This window comes from Convolutriloba macropyga, chromosome 11, assembly GCF_964194025.1.
Source record: "Convolutriloba macropyga chromosome 11, txConMacr16.3, whole genome shotgun sequence".
NCBI lineage: Eukaryota > Metazoa > Xenacoelomorpha > Acoela > Convolutidae > Convolutriloba > Convolutriloba macropyga.
In genome coordinates this window covers 13,693,330-13,712,806 of record NC_134478.1, presented here as the reverse complement: position 1 = coordinate 13,712,806, position 19,477 = coordinate 13,693,330, and the positions used below count along the sequence as shown (strand labels likewise).

The 19,477-nt window shown below is 36.8% G+C and overlaps 1 protein-coding gene across 5 annotated transcripts in view; it reads left to right on the top strand.

The window, feature by feature from the left end:
• The window catches only part of LOC142349892 (cilia- and flagella-associated protein 47-like), a 144,330-nt gene that overhangs the window by 64,045 nt on the left and 60,808 nt on the right, over positions 1 to 19,477 (top strand). For 4 of the 5 annotated variants that reach the window (XM_075401731.1, XM_075401734.1, XM_075401733.1 and 1 more), the window contains 10 exons: positions 2,989 to 3,150; positions 3,617 to 3,884; positions 4,609 to 5,269; positions 5,758 to 6,252; positions 9,342 to 9,605; positions 11,519 to 11,545; positions 14,295 to 14,463; positions 15,838 to 16,112; positions 16,759 to 16,997; positions 17,540 to 17,661. In XM_075401731.1, coding sequence (XP_075257846.1) covers positions 2,989 to 3,150; positions 3,617 to 3,884; positions 4,609 to 5,269; positions 5,758 to 6,252; positions 9,342 to 9,605; positions 11,519 to 11,545; positions 14,295 to 14,463; positions 15,838 to 16,112; positions 16,759 to 16,997; positions 17,540 to 17,661 — 2,682 coding nt within the window. The remainder of the gene's footprint in view (positions 1 to 2,988; positions 3,151 to 3,616; positions 3,885 to 4,608; positions 5,270 to 5,757; positions 6,253 to 9,341; positions 9,606 to 11,518; positions 11,546 to 14,294; positions 14,464 to 15,837; positions 16,113 to 16,758; positions 16,998 to 17,539; positions 17,662 to 19,477) is intronic. The other variant, XM_075401732.1, reaches the window with a different exon arrangement.

Sequence of the window (19,477 nt, the reverse complement as noted above, 5' to 3'; positions counted from 1 at the left end):
GCTAAGTCGGGGGCCAACTAGACGCTAACAAGGGAAGTCCGGAAGCCAGTTCAATCGACAAACTGGTGATATCAATCGACGGCACGCTCTCCTCCTTCTTATATTGGTTGGGAGAGGGCCAAAATATACAAAAGGCCCTATAGGAAAATTGAATTCTCTTCTCTGCCCAGTAAAGCAGTTATTCAATTTTTTGACATCAATTCAACTGAAAAATGAAATTTTGAGGAAACACGTTTCGAAAAATACCTCAAGCAATGGTGAATCGTTTTAAATTGGAGTTAATTCAGTGGCAATGAATGAATGACATGAAAGTTTTATGAATTCAAAGTTGCTCAACATGATGGTTCTCGCGTTGGTGATTTTTTTTGTGGTTCCAGTAGGCACAACTGCTTTTTTAACTACAACTGAGGTAAGTTTTTTAAAATTGAAGTACATGAGCATAGTGACGTTAAAACAAAGAACGGTATTTTGATTGGGGAAACTGTGATATCGGCATCAATTTAACTTCATTTTGGGCATACTATTGCTTCACTAAGCATCTTTGTAAGACGCGACGCACTCCCAGAGCGCTGTCTGGTCAGATTGATTGCTTGTATTTGGTTTCCAGTGACATTAAATTGATTCAGGGGAACCTGGATAAGCTTAGAAAGTCCAAAAAGCAATCAACAGTCAGTTATTGGAAATATGTCTTAATGTCATGTGGGATTCACTTATTCTCACAATAGCGTTCGCTCCGATTAACTATTGCATTAAAGATTCACAGTTGCTCGCAAACGTTTCGCAAGGATGCGTTAAAGATTCTTAAGACTTGAAAAACTGGAAATTACTGTTCTCAGTGTTTCTATGTGTCCCGAAGTCTCGCAAAAGTGGTGGCAATAAACATAAGCAGCAATAAGAACAGAAACTGCTGCAGACATCGACTTTCTAGCCGTTTGTACTGAAAGTATATGCCTGCAGGGATAATTTGGCGAATCGTCCAATGAAGGAGTACCTTTGGTCAATAGAACCACCCATGAAGCGTTGGAAAAACTACATCCTAACGAAGACGAATTGTCAAGATCAGCAATTCCCGTACTATCCTCATCATCTCATTAATTCATTGAGCGGACCGTCTAGAATCACTTGAAGGCTTTCTTCAAACATAGCGCTGCCGGCATCAGTAAGATGCACTTTGAGCGCATGTTCCGCGCAGATCAATGTACAGCACGTGATCAGTCGGAAATAACGCTCGAAATTCTGATCAAATTCGTTAAAGATGCTTGGAGGGGCAGTCTCTTACAGATGGTATACAGCCTTTTTCTAGATTTTTTTTGACGGTCTTGAAGAAAAACATAAGTGGTGTCCGCCCCCATTGCATTTGCGGAATTTGTGAGGACTCCGGTTGAAGAATGTTTTGTCCGCGAGTCATTACAAGAGACTAGGGACTTATGCAAACGCGACCAGTTAGGAATGTAAATTGCAGGCGGTGCTGAGACTGTCATTCATTCCTCGAAAACACTTTAGGAAGAGATTACCCTCTCTTTCATGAGGGCAGGAAATCTGCAAATAGATTGTCAAAACGCTTTCAATTCTTTTAAAAGGAGCTCTTCTGAATGCAGTCACCAATTTTCCTCACTAGGTTTTCATTTGCAGGCGAATGAATTTCGAGTATGCTTAAGATCTTCAATTACCGTCTTGGCTTTCCGGTTTAGGATGGTGAACGAAAATGCCCGTGATGCAGAACGGAAACCCTTGATGCCGACGGCAAGCATGCGGTCGCTTGCCACGGTCGAGGAGACGGAATTGCAAGACACAATCGAATCAGAGATAATCCTAATGCAGCTTTCTCCGCTGCAATCTTTTTACCTGTATTACAGAAGAAAAACTTGTTTCCTGGAAGCAGCACCAGACCAGTTGACATTTTTTGTTCTATCATGGACAACCTGCAAACCAGCTGCTTTTGACATTAACCTAAGTTCACTGCTGCTATCAACAAAAGTTGTCAGTCTAGTAGAGAAGGCTGGGTGGCGCTTGAAATAGTGGATGAGCAAAAGAAAGTACAATGCATATAATGCTAATTGCGTGAAACCACGTGTTTTTTGTGTACCGCCCGTTGTAGAAACTTGTGATGTTCTGTCATCGATATTGAAAAAAAACTCAAGAGATTGGCGGTCTTATCTGACAGTCGGAGTTATTTTCGAATGGACTATCAGTATCGTACAAAATATTTTCGCAATTTTTTGTTGACAGTTGTAATCAAAGGGTTTGCCTCAACGATTTTTGCTCTAGAAATTTGACCAGATTTAATTACAAGTCAATAATTAGAAGAGTCCAAATTGGTTCTTTTTTGTGAACCGGTTGTAAGTGTGCAGTAAACGGGAGAATTTTTAATATGGTGGCTGCTGTTCAGTAACCGTAATTCTTAAATGACCCAATGAATGAGAAGGGAATGGGAAAAATCCGAGTTGGAGAGGAAAGTTCATGAAACAACAATTATCCCGGGTCAAGATTCAAACTTTTGAATTCGCAAAGATTTTTATCTGAAAACTGCAACAAAAAACTGAAGAGCGATTTTTGGCTACCACGCAAATGAATTAATGTATTGTCGATTTACAGAAACAACAACATTCTTCACATTACATATTTAAAAAATTTTGAAATGAAGGTTAAGTGTTCATTAAACTAAAAATCGTCACAATTTCCTAGACTTTTGATGCTCTTGATACTTGGATTATTTGTAACAATTGGAGTTGAAAAAAGCGAGGGAAGAATGAAAGTCACGAGAAGAATGATGGGCTGCTGTGTTATGAAAATTTTTACGGAAGTCATAAAATGATAAATTGGTTCATTAAATATCTGTTCTGTTTCATTATGTGAACCTCTGTGACCTTCTAGTGGAAAATTGAGCAATTTTTTGATGAGACGTGAAAGCATCGCATGTGCAAACACACATGATGAAACTGCTTAAAAACTTTCTTTTAACTAGTTCTCAACCGTATTTTTTTCCAGGAGCCAGGGTGCGATGTTGTCTTCGGTTCGCCCGGAGTACCTGTTGGAACCAGCAGACTACAGACTGTATGTATCACTGCATGAGAGCACGGGTGCCAGTGGTGCCATGGGAGATCCACTCGGACACCTGCAATCTAGGGGTGCTCTCCAAACAGAGGACAGGTGAATCGTTATCAATACGGCTCGGATGACAAAAAATTGTAGACAAAAAGAGTAAAGAGTCTTTTCCATTATACCCCCACAGCTTAGTAGTTAAATAACGTATACCCCCATCATGCTAATTATATCATTATGGGGGCTATAATGGAAAAGACCCGACAAAAATGCCATTCCGTCACCGCCCATCCTAATCCACATTTTGGGAAGGGGAGTTCTGATGGGGGTGGGTTTGAGGTTGGGCGGTTTTTATCTTCTAAAAGACGCCCACCCCCGCCCACCTCACTTCTCCCCTAATCACACACATACATGGTTCAAAATATAACCTTGAGTAAAAAATAGATTGAATTATTGCGTTTTTTGTTTCATAATTTTGGCACAATGTAATTCGGGATCGAGATCTTTTCCGTTTGTGCCCTCTCCCCCTAGTATGTTATGCGGGAGTGTATAACTTAGCTTGTCGCATTTTCAGATCGGAAAGTGCAGGTGATGATGATGAAGATAGCACACTGGTGGCAGGCGGAACAGCCGGTGGAGGTGGAGGTCCTGGTGGAATGGGTGGAGATGGATCTCTTAGGTTTGGAGCGGGCACGGGTGGATCTGGAATTGGTGGATTGGGCTCTGCGGTTCAGGGCACAGGGTTGGAGGGCGTGGGTGGAAAGACGAGGGATTTCAACGAGATAATTTTTGAGAGTGTCTCCAAGAGGTCATGGACTGATGTGCTTCTGCAGATATACAAGGTGATTTTTTTATCTAATATTAATGCCTCTCGAACAAAGTTTGAAACAAATACTGCGTAAATGTTTGTATCTTTTTTATGCAAAATTTTTTTGACCATTTTTGCGCTTTTGTTCTAGAACATTCTTTGACTTTGAATGATTGAAAAATTTTCACATTTTAATTCTTCATTTTTGAGTGACCCCGCTTGTCTTCCAAGAGCAAATTATCCGACTTTAGCCTGTTTATAATTACATTTAATTTTTCGTGTTCTTCCATTTTTTGAACAGCTAAATTCCAATCAATAACTGTGAAGTGAAACAAATATTGTGAAAGTTCATGAAGTTTTTAGAAAATAATTCGAGGTTCATCAAAAATTAAAGGTTACTTTGGCTATCAGCATTTTAAAACAACAAGCAACCAAATTCTAACAAATGGCTCAATTAAGCACCATTTTTAAAACAGCCTTTTTGTGGTCATTTTTACATCTTGATCTCGAGATTCAGAACCGGATTTAATAAAACTGTCAGCACTTCATTTCATTTTGCGCTTTAGATTCTAGCTGCTCTATCTGAAACCATGAATACGATGTTGGCTTTTAATACTCAACATTTCTTATGCAAGTGGAAGGGTCTCGGGACTCCAAATTTTCTTTACAGGGGTGATGAAATAGGGTTTCCTTGTTTGGGGGGTTCATTGAATTTATTAAATTAGGGCTCTTGATATGCACTTTGGTTTGAATTTCAGATCTTTGTGTTGGGTCGTGTTTCAATGAAGATTTTCCGATCCCAACCCAATACTCAAAGAGACGCCAGTTACCCCAGTGTTAACCCGGATCTGAACTGCAGCAACATTTATGGTTATCCGGAACGCGTCTTGCTGGCCTGGATGAACTTCCACTACGAAAACGAGCGGAAAACCATTTGGAAAAATAGCCAGAAAGGCGGAATTCCAGCGGCCCGGTGGATTGTCAACTTTGACCTCGACCTTTTGGACGGATTGGTGATTGCGTCGCTTTTGGGCTCATTTTGCCCGTTTTTGGTAGAAACGCATTTGAAAAACATGTACACTGCGCCAAACACCGCTGAGCAGTGCTTACATAATGCACTTACAATTACGAATTGTTTCAAATTCATCGGCCTTGATTACGATATCCAGGCAATTGATATGACTGATCCGAATCCGATTCCACTTCTGATGTTAGTTGCCCATTTATTTGACAGACTGCCGCATTACGTCCCGAGGGCTAATATTGAGTTTGTGGGGGCGTTGCATGGAACTGTTTCGAGGCAGGTCAAAGTGGGCAACCCCGCCACTAAACAGATTCACTATCACGCATTTGTGGCTGGAAAAGACGCGAGGGACTTTCATTTGACTAAAGGGAACTCAGTTACTGTCTTGGCTAAAGGTAAAATTTTCGAATTGCAACTGGTCTATCAAAATTACCTTTCTACAAATAGAGGAAAAGCCAAATAATTAAATATCAGTGTTTTTCCCATTATAGCCCGTACGAAAATATAGTCCCTTATTATGGTATGTTTATCACGATTTCGGGGGGGGGGGGTAGTGGTTACATGATCACTAAGCTGGGGGAGGGGCTATAACAACGGGAAGGCTCAAATATTATTAAAGTTCTTTCAAAGAGCAGGCAAAAAAGACTAATTCTTAAGGAATTCGTGATTGAAAATGCAAAATTATCTCTACATTGTCACCAAACGTTATCATTGCTAGCTATAACTAGTGTGTACTGCGTTTTACGTTCTAGCTATTTCTGATTGGGAGGGCTGCATAAGTACTTTTGAGTCTCTTCTCCCAACCCCCCCCCCCTCTCCTCCAAGTGGTCAAAAAAGAATAGTACTCTTGGTTTTATCTGAAAAGAATTTGTTTGTTACTCAGGTGAACAAAATGTGATGATTCAATTCAAAAGCCGATTCTTACGACCAGCCGACGCCGTTCTCTGCCTCGTCGCCCGCAACATTGGAGGCACCCTAGGAATGACTTTAGTGTTCAACCTCAAAACCACAATAGATTCCGTCACTCATTCCGAAGTTATCAAATCCGAGTCGCCTTGTTACGAAATGCAAAATATAAACTTGAAGGTCACGAACCCATTCGATACAGCGGGTAATTTCAACGTCGTTTTGGTCGAATCCGCCGACAGTGATTCACCAATAACACGACTCACAACTTCGGTCAACAACGCTTCGGGAGCACCACGGTGTTCCTCAGGGTTGCCCAATGGTGGTCCGCAAGGTTCTGGAGGTCCTGATTTAAGTCACGTGAGGTCTAAAATTGATCACGGACAGAAGACAAAAAGTTCACCCGATGAGTCATACAATGTTGACGAAACTACCGAAGAATATGTTCCTAATGACCCTGAAATACTTCAAAGTAAGTTTGCTTTATTTATTTTCCTGATTTTTTTTGAGTTCGAATGCTTAAAAAATGTCTATTTACAAATCAATATAACGAAAGTAAAAACTTTAGAGCAACTTTAGAGTTAAATTTCTGATACCAAGAATTAAAAGAAACCGATATTCTGTATCGTTCAATTAAGAAATGTCAAATTCAATTATTGTGTCACCATATTTTTGAAAAAAAAGTTTGTGGAACTTTTCCAATTGCTCGAACGCCTGTTATCATTCATTCGATCATTTATTAAACGTTTCCTTTTTATCAAACTAAGTTGATTTTGTTTTTTTTGGAATGTTTACAAAGAACCTCATTGCAATTATTCAATTTAAAGTACGCATAAGATTGTATGAACTACTGAAATATCTGACATCGAGACTTAGAAGAAACTAATATCGGTACCGATCGTTCATTTGAGAACCTCAAAGTTAACAAATTTGTAACCACATTGTTGAAAAAGTGGTACAAGAAAAATCATTTTTTGAAACAATTGTTTAAAAAGTAGTTTCAAGAAAAAATTATTTGTTGAACTGATAACTTGTGATGATTTGCTTCACCATTTATTGAACTTGTTTGTTTGTGTACAGCCGTGCCCTTTTTGTGGGCGAAACTTCTCAAAGGTAATAGACCAAAAATATCAATTTTCTCAATCATTACCTCACCATTTATCTCTATTTCACCAATAGCGCTGTTCTTAAATTTACTATACAACACTTGTACTCACTTTCATTCAAATTATCGAAACGATCCATCAATCTGTTGATTGGTTTCAAGGTGTTGTTTATGAAAACTGGTGTTTTAGAACATAACCGACTAACATGTGTCGAAATACTCTCAAACGACAGCTGGGGCTTTAACATTGGACATCAAATGCTGTTATAAGCATAGCATATTACTGACCACTACAGAGATTTAATTGTAAAATTACAATGAAAACCTACGAGACCTATGAAAAAGTTTTCAATATTCAAAATCTAAGGGCACTTTTTCAAAGCTCAATCAACTATTTGGAAAAAATAGGATAATAGAAATTATCTCTTAGTTGAAACAGCTCCTAGTTTTATAGATGAAAAGCAGCAAATGACACATTTTGTTTACTAGTTATGTCAATGTTCGTGAAGTCTAAATAGTTTCAAATCACAAACTGTTCCGAATAGAAATTTGGAAAAAAATATCATCAAAAACACAACACGCACCTTTTTTTTTTACAGATACAGGCCCTTGAAATATCTAAAAACCTATAAGCGAAATTTAAAAATTTTGAGGAACTCTTAGAAGTGGTTACCAAGTTGAAACGAAAATTATCCTTATGGTCAACATCCTTATGTTTATACATCTTTTCTTGACTTTGAACTATGACATGTTGCAGTTGTAATGTTTCCCCTATCACATTGTTAGGGAATAAATGAGTATTAAGAGTTATTATTTCAAGGAATATCATTGTAAAGTGTTCAGTATTTTGACAAATATGACATCCCTTCAATGAAAAATATAGTTGGCTTTTAGAAATAATAATCTAATTTTTCAAGTCTATTACTATCTTCAGGTTTCTTCTGAAGCTTCTACTGAAAATTTGTCACGAAAATGAGACTTTTTCGTAGTTCGTGCTGTGAGGTTTTATTTATAAATGCTTCTTATAAGCAGATTTGAATTCTGTTGTTGATCAATAATTTTTCCCTATAAATGACATCTATTTATTTCATCTCAGGTTTTGTGTTCAGTGTTATTTTTGGTGCCTCATCTTGACAAAAGTTTGTTTTTTTTTTACTCTATTCGCTGCCATTCAATCAGGATTGCTTTGCTCACACCAGTATTCTGGACAGCGGCTCTCTCTCTCTCTATCTCTCTCTCAAACGAACCTTGTAAAAACCGACTATCTTGCATGATTCGTGCAAGATAAGCAGTATCTTATGCGTACGATCTTATTAGCGGTTGAATATTCACTTTTTGATCTGGCTAGAGCAATTTGTCGGTGGAAATGTTAAGCTATGAATACACGCTGCTTGTACAAATTTGACCAACAAATGAATTGGTTATGTGAAAACCGCTTGTCTGCACAAAAATTCGTGGAAAGACACACGATAAACGGTCAATCTACACGAGAAATTGTGTTTTTTTTATCGTGTCTCTTTTTACACGACAAATCGGGTAAACCTTTTTGTTATTTAGCCACCGAAACGAGCTTTTAAAACAAATTGTGGCCTTAGTTGTAGGATTTTATGAATTAGGATTATCAGGAAAGCGTTCGAATTCACTCTTTGAAAACAACTGAAAGGAGAATTACGCAGGCGGTAATTTGTATGGCCCAGCCTGAACAAGTTACGCAGGCGGTCAATTTTATGGTCCAGCTATTCATTATTAAAGAATACAATAATTTCTTCAGAAATTGGACAACTAAATAAGAGCTTGGCACAAAAAAGTCTCGAAAAAACAAGGGACAAAGCAGTTTGAGCCTAAAACTCATGAGTGCTACACTTTCTCCGTGAAATTTATAAAGTTTTCAACGGAAATTTTTTTTGGGTGTTTAACAACGGCATATTTTTGCAAATGGAAAAACTTGTTTGTTGTTATTTTATCTGGGTTTCAACACTTAAACCGGACTAAGCGTTCATGAAAATTTTTATTTTCATGTTCATTTCATGACATTTCAATACAACAACTAAAAACAGTTTTCGGAAAAAAATTCCTTTAAAAATTGCTAATTCTTCGCTTACGATCATTCACACGAAGTATTGTGTAAATTTTTCATCACACTAGGATAATTTTATTGTGTGATTTTTTATTGCACGATAAAAAAAATCGTGTGATTTCACACGAGAGAGTTTCAGAGTGTGGTAAGATCTCATGAGATTCCCGCTAGAATCTTGCAAATTTATGCATTTTTGGGCTAGATCTTGCAAGAATCCTACATGAAACGGGAAAAATTTTGACAGGAACCTCATCATCCAATACTTTAGCCCAATAAGTTCAGTTTTCTAGAGTAGATATTGCGATAGTTATCAAAAATTAGCGATTTCGTTCTTTTTCTCTAAAGTTAATAAAAATCTGATCGTGTAACCTAATTTTAGCCCAAAAACCCAAAGAACTCAATTCCTTCTACTGCAGTGCTAAGTCAGTGTATCTAGAAGCGGGCAAACAGGGCACAGCCAAGCTGAACGTCCTTTTCCTGCCCTTCTCAGAAGGCAAACGACCATGTTCGATCGTGTTCATAAACGAAGATGTGGGAGAGTTTGTGTACTTCATAGAAGCTACGGCTGGGTTGCCTTTGCCGCAGCAGGTTCCATTTTTCACAGCTGAGGGAAGCAACAGAATCTCAAGTGCGGCTGCTGCAAGTTAGTTTCTACCTATACCATTTTTCATTGAGACTGTACAAAGCGTTTAAACAGTACATAACGTTTTTTCTTTCTTTTTTCTTTCTTTCTTTGAATGAGACGGAACCATATAATTATCTCGATTAAACCCCCCCCCCAAGATTAACTGCTCAGATCACGCTTTTGTAAGGTGGAGCCAGCTGATGATGAAGTTGTGAAGTTTCTTATAAAAATTAGATAATTATAATTAACTGCTAGATCAAAAAATCTAAAGCCAGTATGACACAATTCTCAGGTCAATTTATTTCTGCTGTCTTCAAACCCAAAGAACTGCGAGCAGTTCGTATTTCTTCAGCTGGAAAATTTTTCAAAATTTAATAACAAGGGCGCAGGCGTTCCCCCCTCCCAGGATTTTCCCCAAAGCCAGGTGCCTGCAATGGGGTCAGGTCAGTGCGTGGGCGGCTGACCATCACTTACAGAACAAAGCAGATTGCATCCTGCATAAACACCGCCAAAGCCGGTGGGAGGATTGGATGAAATTGATTCATTCTATGGATTCATTTGTTTGGTTTAGAAATGTTAGAATCTATTTAGAAATTGGTGCCCCTTGTTCGCTAGCAGGTAATGTTGTATCATTATGATCAGAAACGCATCTCAATAACTGATCATATCGTTGTTCACAATTGTTGCATGTTCATTCATCAACTCACAACCATAAATTAAATATATGTTCATGTGATTTAATAAAGATGCACATGGCTTCGCTATTCGACTGTTGCTTTGATCGACTTTTTTGTAAAAAAATTCTCTATTGCTTTGTGACTGTAAACTAAAATGACGCCAAAATTTATTCGTTATTTTTGTCATTCTGTTGATTTTTGTCTGATCATAGTTGCACAATTTCGAATCGTCGCACCTTCGAATCATAGTCGCCGAATTTTGCGTGGTCCGGCAGAGTCGAGAAATGAACGCGTTTTTTTTTTCAAAATACTTTGCTCTAATTCGCGTTAAATCGCAGAAGTTCGAATCATGGCCAAATTATTGTCTGGATCGTCTGATCATGGCTGATTTTTGTCTGGATCACCCGGTTCATACTTCCACCACTTCTCCCCGGGCAAATACGAATTCGATCAATTTTTTTAAAACTGTGCAAGAATGTCCTCAAAATACGGTAAAATATGGTAAAATCCCTTAAATATCTGGTACCGGTTAATGGCCGCCTTCATCTTCTCAGCCGGCTATTCTAGCGCTCCTAGTTTTTTACAATTTAAAGAATTTGAATTGTATTGGGGCGCTGTGTTTTTTTTTAAAGATTTTTTCACACATTTTTCAATGACTCTGATCTTTCAAAACGGGATAAACAGGTAAAGCCCAGCGGGGATTAAGTTTCATTAGAGGCCCAAAGTGGACGCTAGTATTCTTTCAAGTGCTTAGAGTGGTGCAGTTGCTGGGATGGCCTCAATTTAAGTTTAAGAAGTCATTTTTAAGAGTTTTTCAAAATGGGGCAATTTTCCTTGTTTTTTGTGATTTTTTTAGTTTTTTGTTTGATTAGTCTTAGCTTGAAGTTTTTAAAAATTGATTGAGGCGTTTTGCGAGACGAAATTACTCGTTATGATCATTTTATGAGCTATATGTTTTGGTACTACAAACACAAACACGCAAAAGGACAATAATTTTTGCAATTTTTTTTCAAGTTTATTAAAAATGTTTGTCATTTTTTGAGTTTTTCTAGCTTCAGGGTCAGGGAATATCCTTTAAGGTTTGATAATAGGGCACTGTTTGGTTTCTTGTAACAGTGGATTGCTTTTCAACTTTTTAATATCTCGAACTTTAGCATTTTTAATGAAATCTGCAGTTTGGATGGAAGGATTGGATGAAATTGATTCATTCTATGGATTCATTTGTTTGGTTTAGAAATGTTAGAATCTATTTAGAAATTGGTGCCCCTTGTTCGCTAGCAGGTAATGTTGTATCAATAACTGATCATATTGTTCTTCACAATTGTTGCATGTTCATTCATCAACTCACAACCATAATTGAATTATATGTTCATGTGATTTAATAAAGATGCACATAGCTTCGTTATTCGACTGTTGCTTTGATCAATTTTTTTGTAAAAAAATTCTATATTGCTTTGTGACTGTAAAATAAAATGACGCCAAAATTTATTCGTTATTTTTGTCATTCTGTTGATTTTTGTGTGATCATAGTTGCACAATTTGGAATAGTCGCACCTTCGAATCATAGTCGCCGAATTCTGCGTGGTGCGGCAGAGTCGAGAAATGAACGCGTTTTTTTCAAAATACTTCGCTCTATTTCGCGTTAAATTATAGAAGATTGAATCAAGACCAAATTATTGTGTGGATTGTCTGATCATGGCTCATTTTTGTCTGGATCACCCGGTTCATACTTCCACCTCTCCCCGGGCAAATACAAATTCGATCAATTTTTTTTTTAAAACTGTGCAAGAATGTCCTCAAAATACAGTAAAATATGGTAAAATCCCTTAAATATCTAGTACTGGTTAATAGACGCCTTCATCTTCTCAGCCCGCTATTATAGTGCTCCTAGTTTTTTACAATTCAAAGAATTTGAATTATATTGGGGCGCTGTGTTTTTTTTTTAAGATGTGTTCACACATTTTTTAATGACTCTGATCTTTCAGAACGGGATAAACAGGTAAAGCCCAGCGGGGATTAAGTTCAATTAGAGGCCCAAAGTGGACGCTAGTATTCTTTCAAGTGCTTAAAGTTGAAATGGGTTAAAATGGGTTAAAAGGTTAAAATGCTTTCAAAATGGGGCAATTTTCCTTGTTTTTGTGATTTTTTTAGTGTTGTGTTTAATTAGTCTTAGCTTGAAGTTTTTAAAAATTGATTGAGGCGTTTTGCGAGACGAAATTACTCGTTATGATCATTTTATGAGCTATTTGTTTTGGTTCTACAAACACAAACACGCAAAATGATAATAGTTTTTGCAATTTTTTTCAAGTTTTTTGAAAATGTTTGTCATTTTTTGAGCTTTTCCAGCTTCAGGGTCCAGGGAATATCCTTCAAGAAGGTTTAATAATAGGGCACTGTTTGGTTTCTTGTAACAGTGGATTGCTTTTCAACTTTTTAATATCTCGAACTTTAGCACTTTTTTATGAAATCTGCAGTTTTTTTCCAATGTTTCCTAAAGTTTTTGTCAATTTCTGATATTTATCTATTCTCAAGCGTCAGGAAGACTATTCCGTAGTCGGTCTGAAAAAAGTTATTGCATGCTTCTTAATTTCAATGGATTCGTTTTCAATAATTTAACTTTTCGAATTTCAAAAATATTCCGATAAAATTTGCATTTTTTAAAAGTTTTTCAAAACAATTGTCTTCTATTCGGTTTTTCTTGCCTAAGTAGCCAGATAATCTCATACAAAGTTTGATCGTATGCTATTAGATAGTTGCTAGGGGGCAATTGAATGGTTGTCAACATTTTAATAGAACGAATTTCTTTTTTATTTGAAATTTTTTATAAAAATTATTGCCTATCGATCTTTGAACCAATCAATTTTTTAAGGCTTGGAATTGGGTTACTGGATAGCCTCTAGAGACAATGAAATTTTCTAAAAAGATTAATAGCACGGTTTTCAGCAACATTTCCTTAAAATATGCAGTTGATTTCATTTTTTTTAAAAAAAAATTGGTCTTTTTCGAGTTAATCGATCTTCAAGGGCCAATAATTTTTTTCTGGCCTTGCAGATAAAATAATGCAGCAATTTCAGAAACAAAAATTGGATTTGAACATATTTTTGAAATAGGTATCTGTGAAGTTATCAAATTTTGCCTGAGGGTTAAAAACTTCAAAGTTTTAGCAATAATTATTTTTTTGTTTAATTTGTTTGATTGTTTGTTCAATTTTTTGAGATGATTTTGTTTGTTCTTTCGCTGGCATTGTTCAATTGACCTGCTGGTCAAGTAGAGTACTTCTAAGTTGTTCATTCAATTCTTTGAATTGTATTTCAGTACTTGTCCTGCTATGTTTTTTACTTCGTCGAACAAAAAAATGTTTCGCTTTACCTCATTTTGCCGCTTTTTCAACATTTTGCGTGAAATATTTTTGATTTCTGTAGGCTAGTTTCTCTCTTCTTTCATTCTGCTAAAAGTGATTTTGAACATCAGTTGCTCAGCAAAGCAATTCAAAATGAACAGAGTCAGTATAAAAAATTGAAGTCAGAAATAGAAACGGGATACAACCATAAAGCCCAATTTTAGATGCCCGCTATTTGAACGTCGTTCCTATAAGTCTTAGTTACCATCTCTAATGCTTATTGGTTTTAATAGTAGCCCCTGTAGCCTCTCTATAAGAACCAGAAGTATGTTCAATATCTTCTATTCTTTCAATCCCAATCATGCTTATTGGAATCAACGACGGCTATTTTCCGACAATCTGCCGGGTATGTCTTTATTAGCCGTCTACTGAAATACAACCCCCCGCCCACCACCCCCGGGTACAATAGGATCATCTGTGATTAAGTTTTAACCCTTATAATGGTATATTTTTAAACGTATTTGATTTAGACACAGCAGTCATAAATAAAGATGAGTTGTCGCACACATTTCTATGTAAAAAATGAACATGCATTTCTGGGCATGTAAGTAGTGGGTTGTTCCACTACTTTCATGCCCACAAAACTGAGGCCCACAAAATCGTCCATAATTTCCGATTGATTCTATCCAGGTGGTAGTCAGGGTCTTTACGGTGGGGACGACCGGATTGTCTACCTGAGGTGTGAAGCTAAGAAGGAGATTTCAGAGACACTTCACATTCCCATCACTAATGTTGCGAGAGAGAATGCTCTTGTCATTGCTGCACAGCAGCTCATGTCCGTGAAAGAGTTCACGCGCAGGTATGATGATTAACTTAGAAATTTTTATTCATTTTCAGCATCTTTTTTGTTTCCCCCGTGCGTTATAGGATTTTCTCGTTTTGTGCCCTCCCCCTCAGATTAGTTGGTGCATAATATTTGTACCCCCCCCCCCCCCGCAGCATATAGCGGCTGCTCTCCCAATAGTCTGTGACGAGGAAATCTTTACAGCGCCCAGTTCGTTTTTGTGGTTTAAAATCTGTCCGCATATTATGTTTTTGCTGTTCGCTTTTGTAACTGTATATCCGGTATGTTCTTACCGTTTCATTATTAAAGTTTAGTTTTTGACTACTCTCTAATCTTAGTGTTTTCGATATAAAATTGGACTGAGTTTGCTACGCATCACATAATACGGGATCTCTCTATGTATACCAGTTCAATCCGATATGGAAACAAATCAAAAACAAAGATATATGTCTAAGACCTATTTATACAAAAACATTTAAACCTCCGTTTTGCCTTTTGTACTCACCAGTTGAAATTTTAGAAGCTGGGGTTCGTAACAGTTGAATTTCAGCTCAAATAATTCATAGATACAAGACACAATAAAAATAAATTACTGCTCAAGAATAATTTTCAATGCAAGACATAGTATCAATTCACTGCTTAAGAATATCTAAAACGCGACACAGTACCACGTTATTTACTGCTCAAGTCAGTTTATTTTTGCAGTATTTGCTGAGTTATAGGAAGAAAGCCGTTTTCTGCGGCTGCTTTAGATGAGTCTCTGTTGGGTAGCTATTGTTATTTCCCCCTTTTTTATCGCTTGACTATAAGTGTAACTGTAACTTGAACTATAACTGTGATTATTACTATGACAACAGTTGCTATGACAACAGAAAGTGGACAAAAATGAACACCTAATAAAGTTTTCCTTCAGTTTTTTTTGCATCTATTTTCCCGCCTATGCAAACTCCGCTAGCTCAAATCCAACACAACACCTGCCGTACTATAAAATGATTTACCTTGTTGTGGTACGTGTTCTGTAACTGCGGGTCGCATAACGTTTTGGTGGGGGGAGGGGGGACAAACGGAAAAGATCGAAATTATAAACCATAAATTATGTTATGTCATATATGGCACAAGCTGAGAAGTTACCATTACAATTAAAACACAATTCTTGTCTTCATTTTTGTTCATTTTCATCCTATAATTAATGTTTTGCGCCATTTTTATGTTATGTGTTACATATTATAGTTAAAAACGCGAGTTACAAATAAAACATTTACAAATATTAAAAGGCATTTAAGCACTAACGAGAGTTTATTCTTGCAGTTTTGTAATGTACCTGTACGCATAATTTCAGTCAATGATATGAAGTTGTTTTCAAGTCGATTCAAAGTAAGTTATTTTAAGAAAACTAACGGGAACCTTGGCTTCGGGAAGCGTTACAGCGGCAGTTGCCAGCCTTGCAGAACCTGACTTGAACCCAAAGAAGAAATCACGCCTTCTGGCCCAGATGACCTTGAACCCAGACGGGACTGACTTCACATGTGAGGCCTCTTCAATGTTCTTCAAAGTTCCCAAATCGGTGTTTGTGCCTCATCCGATCAATGATGGTCTCAAAAGACAGAAGAAACCGAATCAACAGGAACAAGCGGGGGTCATTCCGAAGTCGCTGCTTGATTTAGGTGAGCGTTTATATTTTCTGCTGTCTTAGAATCTGCGATGAAATTGTGTAATTGTTCAAGATAGTGGTACGCAAAAACGGACGGATATCACAGTGTTGAAATACTACAGCTCCCAAGGTTTCTTGCGCATGATGAGCAAAAAATGTGGCCTTGGATATTATTTTTGTGCTCGTTTCAGCTCAGATTCTGCGCATGTACGAAATGAAGAGTTTACACGTAAATCAACTCCACTACTGTATCTTAAAACTGCGTATTGTTTCTTAAAACACTTTAAGATGCCGAAAGTCTGCAGTGCCAGAAGTTAAAATGCCAGAAGTTGCTACTTAGCCAGAAGTTGAATTTCGTTGACTTTCGTCATTTTTAAACGTGCGCGTTTCGTGTTTTAAGCATGGTTAAGTGACTCTGCAGAAGTCACTTCAAAATTCTGACTTAATATCTCGAACCGCTTCGCGATTCTCCATGAACGCCAGAAGTTCTCAGTGACTTCAAGCAGAGTCACGTAATCATTACTTAAAGTTGTTTAAATAGCCACAGTTGAGACTTGAAGGTCATCTTGGAATGTTCGCCCAAAAGGGGCTATCTCTTAATATCATTAAAAGGAACTTTTTGATCTCGATAGGCAGAACAGTTCCCTATCTTCGCCTAGGTCTGAACTTGGACGATGGAACGATTTCTCTACCGATCAAATTCAAAGCACCCCAAGTGGGTCACTACGCCTGTCGAGTGGTGCTGAGGAGTCCCAATGACATCCGACTGTACCACTTAGAAGTGAGTGTGAGTCCAGAGGGGACAACTGCACTTCTGGAGTTCGCCTGCCCTGCTCAGCAGACTGTGGTCCAGGAGATCCCGATTGTCAACAATACTGACGCAAACTGGTTCCTACAGGTCAGTTTTTGTTGAGGTTGCTGTTGATGTTGTTGTTGTTTTAGTAGCAATTTATATATACCATTATCATTATAAGAACTTAAAATGTGCATTTAAATTCAGAGAATGTTATTTTGTTGCAATTGTGGTTGATTAAAAATGGTAACAGATAAACATCGATCAGATTCCCATATTAACATCGCTTTGAATGACTTTTCTTCTTTTGGTACTTTTATCTTCGAAGTGAAATTTTATTAGCTCCCCTCTCATTGGGTGAGATTAAAGGCTTAGAGTCTTTACCATTATAAAAACGTAAAAGTTTTAATTCGGGTGGCTCACATTCTACCGGTGAGTAATGACTGTAGTTCTTGAAATCGGATCAGAATAGTTATTCGATGTCAATTTTTATGATCAAGCTCAGTCGATACGTAGAATCAATGGTATTGTTAATGCAATTATCGATACTTTATATTGAGCAAGTAGTTTTTGACCCACATAAATTTTGAATTAAGCTTCTGTTTTCATTAATACATTTTGAACGTATAATCGGCTCTCTTGTTTAGGCGTTCCTGAAGGGGGAGTCTTTCAGTGGCCCTCAAACGATTGCTGCGACACCCAACCAGACTACTCTCTATCCTCTCACATTCAAACCTCTATTCGAAGGAAATTCTGAGGGCACACTAAGGTAACAAATTGCTAAAAATTTTCCTCTGATTTCAATGCCATAAGTTTTGTTCCGACCCCACTTTTTGGGGAGCGAGGAACTATATCCTCAACTGGTTTTTTGGCCGATCGATATATTCATTATAAAGAGTCATGAGTGGTATCAATAGAAAGACCATATAGCGTAGAATATATAATTAAAAAGAGTTTTTTTAAGTCTCGCGTTTCCCAAGCAGTTATCATTAAACTTTTGTTAACATTCGTAGTTTTTTTGTATTTTTTCATATTTCATATTTTCACGGAAAATATTTTCATATTTTCACAGAAAATATTTTCATATTTTCTGTAACTTTTGCTGATCTTTTTCTGTCAATATTGCAAAAACGTTAAGAAAAAAGAAAAATTGTTGAAGATGGTGTTATTGGTTTTAGCTTTAATTATACAGGACGGTTCCTGTAATGTTTAATTTGACATTTCTGACATTTCAAACATGTTTCTTTAGCGCACGTTGTTTAAGTTTGCCTTAAGAAAAGACCTAAAAACTGAAAATAAAATCTTGAAAAACCTCAAGAAACGGATGGTTGTAACTCTGCTTCCTATGAGCACGTTTGCTGCCATCCTATTTAACTGTAACTAGGCCCAATAAATATATTTTTTTCTGGATTTAAAAACCTGCAGCGCTTTTGATAATTTCTTATATGCCTAATTTATTCCTTATATTGAATTTTTTGGGCTAAGTTTCGGCTTATATTTAGACGAAATTTGAATCAATTTAATTTGTTCTATAGACATGGAGCATTATCATGGCTGGTTTAGATACCATCGTGGATTTTGACAATCAAAAAATCAGTTTGATTGTGTTGCCGGCGTTGTCTTTTTTAAAAAAATATTTCATATCAACGCTCAATAAGTGACAGATCCTATTTAACTGCAACTGGGCCCAATTAATATATATTTGGTTTTCATAGAAAAGCTCATTGATTTTATGGCTTCGACAAAGTGTTTCGTAAGTTTAAATTGAATTATTGTGTTGTCAGCAGTTGCTATTTTGTTTGCCGTTTCATGACTTACTCTCAATAATCAAGCTTCCAGTTGGCTTCCCGGGGTGGTATAGGTGAGCCTATATAATGATTTAAAACTATACCTAATGGCCCTTAATGTCTTTGAACATATTTTAGAAATTATCAGTAAATTTTTTTAATTTCTCCATTTTTCGAATTTTTTTCTGACAACTTATAAAATAGTCTCAACTTAGATCACTTCTTCAATAGTAAAGGTCTCATCTTCTTTCCTGTGCTTTAAAATTTAATCTTTTTAGCGGGTTTTTGCTTTTATCTACTAGTGTCATGGCTTTGATAATTGTTGTTTACTAAATTATTTTAATTTTTGAATATATGCCAAATTTTGTGAGGTCTTGTCACAAGGTGACATTATTTACAGGTTCCACCGGCGTTGAAATAAGACGTAATTGAACATATATAAAATTTTTAGTGACTAGCTTATGGTTTTAACGGCTTCGACACCGTTTTCTTGGAAACTATAATAGAGTTTTTATTTTTTGCCCGTCTGTTTGTCGTCAATCACGTGGCATATTGTAGATGATGACAAATTTTGATGCTATTTTGACTTTGAAATAATAAGCCTTGTTAAAAGGAGTTATTGAAATTTGGTCGTAGTTAATGTTTGTTTTGTTTTTTTTTTATTTCTTTGTTTGCCTTATCTCGTATTCTGGTTAATGGGGTGTCTCGCCGGCCCGCTAAAATTTGCGGGAATTAAGTTCTTGAACATTAACATTCCGATTCTGTTGCAGAGTGAAACAGTTGATGAGACATAATTTC